The sequence below is a fragment of the Anoplophora glabripennis genome, unplaced genomic scaffold (assembly GCF_000390285.2).
Source record: "Anoplophora glabripennis isolate ALB-LARVAE unplaced genomic scaffold, Agla_2.0 scaffold1223, whole genome shotgun sequence".
In the NCBI taxonomy this organism is placed as follows: Eukaryota; Metazoa; Arthropoda; class Insecta; order Coleoptera; family Cerambycidae; genus Anoplophora; species Anoplophora glabripennis.
The window spans coordinates 3,773-13,156 of NW_019417733.1; the positions used below are offsets into that span (position 1 = coordinate 3,773).

General features: G+C 32.7%; 1 protein-coding gene across 1 annotated transcript in view; it reads left to right on the forward strand.

The window, feature by feature from the left end:
- Positions 1-3,177: 3,177 nt before the first annotated feature.
- Positions 3,178-9,384, forward strand: part of LOC108914814 — a 20,131-nt gene continuing 13,924 nt past the window's right edge. Inside the window, exons 1-3 of the mRNA XM_023456487.1 lie at positions 3,178-3,204; positions 3,277-3,462; positions 3,535-3,902. Coding sequence (XP_023312255.1) covers positions 3,178-3,204; positions 3,277-3,462; positions 3,535-3,902 — 581 coding nt within the window. The remainder of the gene's footprint in view (positions 3,205-3,276; positions 3,463-3,534; positions 3,903-9,384) is intronic.

Genomic DNA, 9,384 nt, shown 5'->3' on the forward strand with positions numbered 1-9,384 from the left:
AAACAAGTGTTCTTAAACACAGTGCTGGCTCTTGACTTCCATACCATGGAGGGCGGAAAAATTTAGGTAGGTACAAATTATTGAAAAAAAAATCAAATCGGGTAGTTTTATTGTTAAGTCTATTGAAATATAGGGAAAATGTGCACAACATTATTTTTTATAGTGAATTAGTCTATTTTGCTTTTGTCCGAAATAAATTTTTCAATTACTTTTTCTTCAAAGTTTGGCATTTCCACACCATCGATTTTTCAATATATATATCATTGCAAGGGCTGTTAGTCTCTCTTTACTATCCAAATCTAACAAACTTTCTTTTGACGATTTGGGGGCTTACACTAAAACAACAAAAGTTCTCTTATAAAACTCTACACTTATGAGGCTGACGGCAGCGTCCAGTAGTTTTTGAAGTTGATGATAAAAGTTTATTTTCGTCGCTACCCTCATTAATACAAAGAATGGCTCCTTCTAAGAGTGTCAACCTACTGGTTTTCATGATATCATCTTTGTTAAAATGATCAGAAGAATTACACATAGCTTTTCACCGTGTATTGCTTTCATCCCGATTCATGCTAAGGACATTTCGCCATTGACGAAATCTATGTCATTTTCAAGAAAACTAGAAAAAAAACACGACCAGTATAAAAAGCAAGTGTGTAAAACATATCGGTGAAATAAAATCGTTTAATATTTTTGCAGCTTCTAACAAAACACATTTTCTTAATTTACAAATTATATTTCTTAAAACAAGTCAATAATACTAAATTCTCATAAAAACAACACTATCATCCTATTTAAATAGGAAAATCGGGAAATAACCTCAAAAGTAGTTCAGAAGTTCAGTAAACATCAAAATATAAACAAATCAGAAGAAGAAGAGAGTACATCAGTACATCGTTTTCTATCCCCCGTTTATTGCGCGCTTCTTGGGCGCTTTCGTTTTGACAAACATAGTACCTATTACTACGAGCAACTTTGCTCGTAGCCCTATTAGCAACTAATATCAGTTCAGAGTAACTCTAAGTTACTAATAGCTACTATTTTTGCCAAGTCGAAAGATCACCTTTGTCGCTGTTCAAAAACTCCAAAACCTACTATTACTGCACTCGTAGAGATCTTAATTTATTTTTTTCTCTCTCTCTCTAAAACTATATAACAATAACAAGATTAACAAGGATAAAGCTAGGAAACCTGTAAACCTGTAAACTCTTCTCTCCTGTAAACTCCTAGAAACAATTTGTGTTGCTTAGTGATGGGCATAACCGACCAATTTTGATAATCGAGTTATCGGTAATCGAGTGATCACTCGAGATACGAGATATTGGTCGTTTTCATCCCAGCGGCGTACAAATATGTTTGTATTAGTCATATATTACTTATAAGCGTAGCTAAAAAAAAAAAAAAAACTCACGCAAAAAAAAAGGTTACGCAATCAGTGACTATTTGCAGTATGCACTAACATTTTGGGGTACAACCGTAGGGTAATAATCACTCGAGTGGTGGGAGTAAACATCTCGAGATATCTCGAGTGATCTCAATAATCGAGTACAACTCGATTTTTCACTCGACATCTCCCATCACTAGTGTTGCTGAACTTTGTCAAAACGAAAACACCTCGAGTAGTTCTGGCCTTATCCTTATTTTATAGGTTATAAATTCTTTTTTATCAAGGAAACCGGAAAAATAAATATAAAAATGGAAGGTTGTAAAGGAATATTTTGCAGACTTTGCGTTAATATTGTGAGCAATACAAATTTTACAGTAATAGACGAATCTATAAAAGGAATTTTAAGGACAATTTCACAGAATCTGGTAATTCATCATGTATTATTAGTAGCATTGTAGTCTATTGAAGAGTTACATTTGGGGTTGCAAAAGTCAGAGCACGCAATTTTATTTTTTGGATCTCGAGAGGGGGTTAATGTAAAGTTAAATCCATGTTTGTGGGGTCGCAACCCTTGTGCTTCGGCGGCCATCTTGTAAAAAGGGCTGCGCGAATGGTTTTTCTACTACTAACTATATCGGGCAAACTATTCGTCACACAGAAAATTTGTAAAAACATTTTTTTGTTGCAAATTAAATTCTCTACAACTTTGGTTCCGTAACTTTTAGTCGTAGAACCAAAAATAACAAATTTATTAACGAAAATATATTAAAAAATTTGGGAACAAATTTTCTTTTGGTCGTTATAACTTTTTTCTGGCCATTTTACAAAAAAATTTCATCAGAGCATTTTGATAATGGAATAATTTCCATTACAAACTTTTTTCAAATTTTATTTATTAGGATTTTACAGCAATGCGAAACTTACACGATTCTCCAGTACTAGTAAGTAAACTGGAAGAATACTTTGAAGGACGCCTCCTATGCCTAATCATTCATATTAATGTATACTTACTAGTACTGGAGAATAGTGTAAGTTTCACATCGATGTAAAACCCTAATAAATAAATAAAATTTGAAAAAAGTTTGTAATGCAAATTATTCCTTGAAAACACCTCTATCAAAATGCTCTGATGTAATTTTTTTGTAAAATTACCAGAAAAAAGTTATAACAACCAAAAGAAAATTTGTTCCCAAATTTTAATCTATTTTCGTTAATAACTTTGTTATTTTTGGTTCTACAACTAAAAGTTACGAAACCAAAGTTGTAGAGAATTTAATTTGCACCAAAAAATGTCTACAAATTTTCTCTGCGATGAATAGTTTGCCCGATATAGTAAGTAGTACTATAAAAACCATTCCTTTTTACAAGATGGCGTCCGAGGCACAAGGGTTGCAACCCCATAAACATAGGTTTAACTTTACACTAACCCCCTCTGACTTTTGCACGCGAAGTCCAAAAAAATGTAACATTTCAATGGATTACTGCTAGTTACAATCATTTTACTCTTTCAATAACAAAAGATATTTCAGGACTTTGACAACAAATATGCAGGTGTCATATGTTCTACCTGTTCTGTTAAACTGTACTCTGCATTTGGCTTTAAGTCCACTTGTCTCTATGTTGAGGACAAGATTGTTTCTTACGTTAATCCCAAAATATCATTCGTCGACTTAAGGGAAGTATATTTAATGGAATATGACAACAAACAATTAATTAAAATGGAAAATGATCAGAAAATATGTCGATTATGTTTGCAGTTGGTTAACGAAGGCTGTTATGAAGTGAAATTAGAGATGATTCATAGATACATCCCAGAAGTGGTAAATATCCATCTTGCTGATTTTTTAAAGCATATAAATTAATACCAAAATCTTAATTAACTCTTGTTGTAGAATTTTTCCATCACCGAGAATCCCANATTCGTCGACTTAAGGGAAGTATATTTAATGGAATATGACAACAAACAATTAATTAAAATGGAAAATGATCAGAAAATATGTCGATTATGTTTGCAGTTGGTTAACGAAGGCTGTTATGAAGTGAAATTAGAGATGATTCATAGATACATCCCAGAAGTGGTAAATATCCATCTTGCTGATTTTTTAAAGCATATAAATTAATACCAAAATCTTAATAAACTCTTGTTGTAGAATTTTTCCATCACCGATAATCCCATCGTTTGTAGGCAATGTTTTGATTCACTTAGCACTCACCTTACATTCATAAAAACCTGTTTAGATGTTGAAACAAGAATTGATATATGTGATAACAAAATGCCACATTTTGAGCATAGTAATATATTATTGAAAAGCAAAAACGAGGAAATGGAATTAGGAGAGGAACAGAAGTTAGAAGGGTTAGTTAAAACCAAAAAAGAGTTAGAACCGGAAGAAATACTGATTAATAGCAAAGAAAAGTTAGAAGGGGTAGTTAAAATCAAAAAAGAGTTAGATCCGGAAGAAACACTGATTAATACCGACGAAGTCAATGTAAAAAGTGAAGGAAAATGTAGAGGAAGGTGAGGAAATTTAGAGAAATTTAGATATATTAGGTAAATACTGTGCGTGAACGTTTTCTTCGGGAACATATGTTGCCCGAGTGTCACGCCGCTTTTTTTTGAATGCAGATTGTGTAAATTTTGAGAATATGGGGCAATTAAGGATGGAAACTGATGCACCCCTGGTTGCCTATATTATACTGAAAAGTAGTAGAAAACAGTCCTTTTTTTATTCTAATATATCTTTTTAAAGCAATGGAAGAAAGTAGTAAAATTTCATATCATATTTGGCAAAGTATAAATGAAGACAGTAAAGCAAAAATTAATTGGGATAGGTAAATAATTTGTAAGAAATTAATTTCTAAATATGAAGGTTTTTTGGACTTTTACAAACAAACGATTGTTTCTTCATAGTATTATAGAATTATGTAATTTTTTATATAGTTCTCTTTTAATAAATAAACTGATTAGACTTTGTTTCATAGTTTGTTCACCACTTTATTATTTAAAAAGTTATATTGGAATAAAATTATAAAAAAATATTCATTCATAAATCACATTATGTCTGACCTTTAATTTGCTTAATTTGTAATAGATGTCGCACTAGTAAAAATTAATTTTTGAATGGACTTGAGTTCTTTTTAACGAACAGCTATTGTATTGTGGTCAATTTGGAATAACCGGATTCTGAATTGGTAGTCGTGGTTTCTGTTAATTTATAAGTAAATATTTAAAGAATGTCATGATCATTTTAGATATATTATTGTATAAAACTATATAACTAACAGTGCAAATTCATACTATTTTATAATTTTAGGAAATATGAAATATAAACAATTTTTAGTTTATTTAAAACAATAATTTATAATTAATATACATATATTAGTGTGTCTACGGTTAAAGTGGATAAGAGGGAAACATTTTTATTTTCAATTTTACTAGAAAAAGTAATTCGTGACAAAAAATATTTTGCTTTTTAATTGAATATGGTTGTCATGAAGAACTTTAATTTCATATATACAGGGTGATCAGAAATTTAACAAAATTAATAATATTGAAGAATAAACTGTTTTTGTTTTTGATAATCTAAAAAAATGTTAATAAGAAAAGTTATTCATAATGGAAAGTTATGTTATAATTACGATTTGTGAATAAAGCGGCTTACTTTGGTATAAACAGAAATGAAAAAAATATATATTTTTAATAATTAATATTAAGTAATTCTTGATAAAAAAAATTCGCGTGTTAATATAAATAGAATTTTAACTGTGAATATACATAATAACGAGAACATTAAAATTATGTACGATATACTTATTTTGTCCAAAAATTGTGTAAAGAATTATGTACAAAAGGACAATTTGATACTAAATTTTTTTTATAAGAAATATTCAGTTCATACTTTTTACATACTTGAAAAAATAGTTGTAGTTTAATACTTCCAATATAAACAGAAATTCTGTGGAACAGTGTAGTTTAATAAATATGTAAATAAACGAAAATAATAAAGAAATACATAGAGTAGGTACAGTAAAACAGGAAAAAATTAAATCTTTTCGTATGCAATTATGCGATAGCAAAAGAGTGGGATGGACGTATAAGCTGGACAACTCATCATCGTGCACGTGCACGTGCACCTGACGTACCGTCATTTTCTCGTTTTTTTTAGGTGTATTTTGCCAGAATTTGAATAAATGAAATAATCGTACTATTTTTACTATAAACGTATTTCCTGTAGCGACATCTATAAGAATATTGTAATACTTTGTTAGATGAAACGGGACTTCAATTTCCGTTCTTAATTTAGAAAGTAAATTTTTCAAAATTGGAGTTACCATTTCTCAACACTGGTACTATTTTCACGAAAACAACATCCTATCCTCTCTCTTGATGTGGTTCTGACCTTCCAGCTAACCCCTCAGCATAGAACTACTTAGTGTGTTTACATTTGTTGCTTATACTTCAATCAAGAAGGAGCAAATTGTTCTGAATAGCTATGAAATTAATACCATAATCCTCAACAACCGTCTCAGTCTGCTATAAATGTACTCCGCCGCCTCCTACGTGCGTATCTCTGCACCAATTTAACCTGGTGGATTATATACGATTGCATTACCACTGAGTTACGACGACGCCCGAGGTGCTGGACGGTAATCCTTTGACGGTGTTGCCGATTCAGCTCAATTTGTGCCAAGTCTAATGATAAGTTTATTTCGTGTTTGTTAAGACCTTCAATGTTAGTGTTATTTCTCCAAGGACTGGGACTTCCATGCAACAGGGAATTTAGCAGCGCGTCTTTGGACACCTTCTAATTGCAGAATATCTTGCATTAGAACAGGAGGCCATATACTTACAGCAAACTCAAAATCTTGGAAAGATCTTCTTACAATTTTGGAGACATGAGCACTCCACGACAATGACTCTCTAATGATAACGCGAAAGACATTATTCTGTGACCAAAATATTTAGGTTTGGCCTTCAATTGTCTAATTTAACGTTGGTTCGTTTTTGAACATCTCCAACTAAACTTTAGAGCAATGACCATTTCAAGGATCAACGGTTAATGAGATTAACGTCATATTGTAATATCAAAGAAGGTGATGAGAAGAGGTTGAAGGCATAGGAAAGCGATCTAGGTGCACAGTTCTGATACATAAATCAGAAACATGATAGGACCCAGAACTGGACCCTGGGGCACACCCCTTAAAATTTCCTTGTCTTATGAACAAAATAGTAAATAAATAGTCTTTTCCGCTGCTTCAGCATATTTCTCCGGACGGTTGGCAACCCCGCGTATTTGTATAACTGCCTTCATAACAGTACGCCACTAAATATGAAGCGGTCTTAATAAGAACCCGACAAGTCCATGTTTCCACGTAATTGCCTGTACACATACAGTTATTATATTCACTTTATGGGGGATATTCGGAATAAACCAGTCGAGGAGGTTAATTGCTTCATAAGCATTGACACGCTCGGAGTTCGGAACGGGAGGATATCTACCGCGGCACAGCGAGAGGCGCGCCATCCCGAGAAGCTAAATGGGCTCTTACGCCGAAATTCGAATAGCGCTCGATCACGGGATATTAACTGTCCATTCGCATAACGAGGCAAAGCGAAAAAATTAATTACTTTAATATATGAATACACGAACACAGAATTCAACGTTGTAATACAAGTTTTCGCTTCGTGTGACGTCACACCGTGCGTGTATTGCAGGCCGCTGTTCTAATAAATATTTCGGCATGTTCTGTACTGATTGATTTTCAGTTTATCAAAGATAAAACGCGTCTGTGCTTATGTATTGTGGATGTGATTTCTTATGACAATTTTATAGCGCTGTTTACTTCGTAAAAATGTTTATTTTTATGTTTTTGTGCAATAATACGACCGTTACAACACTAGAAGAAATATTTGTATTTGTAAGAGTTCCTTGGTTTGGCTTTGAAACTTTAGATCAAGCTTAAAAGGTGTGAATGTTTTTTCCATCAGATAAAATGCATTTCGCTCAGTGTATGTCGAGTCAACTGCTTATAAAAAAAATTCTGTCCGACAACCGATGCAGTTCCGAGCATTTGTAGATCTAAATATAACACTGAAGGAATCAGAATTGTCTACGAGAGAACGGGTTCGTGACTGCACGCCGCTATCGTACAATTTATCATCGATACGTTTGCATATAATTAATTTGCATTAGACTGCGACTAAAGCGCTTAAAAGCGAATTTATCAATTAATCTGCTACAAGCTGTTGAGTGCATAGAGCACGACCCTGTGATAAAAATGTCCGTTTTCATTAGAAATTGAAATAAATTCAGGAGATACCACTAATATGCCTCGCAACGGACGTGATACATTGCTCTGAACGGAGCATAAACTGTGGAGCACAAATTATAGGCAACCGTAAGCGCATTATGAAAAAAAAAAAAACACTGGAAACGTTTTTAGTTTGAATCTAGCACAAGCTACACATTGAAACATAACAAAAAAATGTATTTATTTTTATACAGAGTGTTCCTTAAGTATCTTCCAATGATAAATTGAGTAATTCTCTGCTAATTAGGTTGTTAATTGTATAGGGACAGTGTATTACACAGGGTGTCCCAATATTCAATCACAATAAGCCGATTTAACATTTGAGAGGGTGGCAAAGTTGACAAAAAATACTGGGGACCCATTAAGTTCGTATATATTACAATTTGGAATCAAAATGGCCCTGTTCCCTAAACTAGGAACGGCAGTGTATCTCCAGACGAGACGTGAGGCCTTACTCCGCTGTGGTAAATGTGTGATAGCGATATTCGGTATAATTTTCCGCACTAGTTGTCTTCGTGCCGTGGATAGAGGCGATGTATTTCCGCTCGGGCGGATTTTCAATTGTTTTCTTCATTTCTATTCATGGACGATTCTTATAAACGTTCGCAAATAATGCCCGCGATCGCAGCAGTCGTGGATACGCATTAAATGCAAATCAAACATCGGCAGGATCGCCCCGCGGTGCCCGCCAGAGAACAAACACGTATAACGTTCCTAATAAATAACAATTCCCCGTCGCCTTTTTGTGGCGTCTTTTGAAACGAACGCGTTTCTGTTTATCGGCAGAGTGTACAAAATTTCACGCTTCAATCAGCCCGCAAGTTGACTTTTTAATCGTTTTGTAAAAAATCGTGATAATAAAAAGAAGAAGAAGAAGAAGAAGAGGGAGAAAAGTTGCAAGAACAATAACATTTCCGAGATCTAGTTTGTGTTAACATATTTTTTCGGAAACCAAGCTGTACGGAACTTAAAATATTAAGATACGTCGCAAAATACATATACAGGGTGGGCCATTAGTGTGAGAAAGTAAAATAACTCCCTTGTTACTCATAATACAGAAAAAAAAGTTTATATAAAAGTTATACAGAATCAAGAAACCTAAACTACAAAATTAATCTGATATATACAGGGCGATGAGTAAAAACGGGACACGCCAAATATTACATTTTTTAAATGGAACACCCTGTATATTTTTAAACATATGAATTTCCGAGAAAATTCTGTATATGGCAGTATAAACAGTTTATCATTATAGTGCGGGGTTGCCAAGTTATGTGCAAAATTCTTCGAATTTTGGAAAAAACATGACCTCTAAGAATTGTATTAACTTTCAGCTACTAACACTTGGAACAAAATAATTAGACAGAGTTATAGCTAATATCGATATTTTATACAGAGTATTTTTTATAATACGGTCATTTTTTAAAGATTAAACTTGATTTTCTAAGATTTTTCAATACACCCTGTGTTTTATTGTTCTATTTTATTCACATATCGGTCTACTTCAACTTTTATTAAGCATGTTCTATATCTAAAATTGTTAGTTTTTAAGATATAGCAACATTTCTGAAAAAATTTAATTTTTATTATTTTATAGAATACCACAAATAAATATTAACTAATAAAATTAACTCAAAATGAAATGATAAATTATGAACTGACAAGTTGACACAATGTGACAGTTTTTT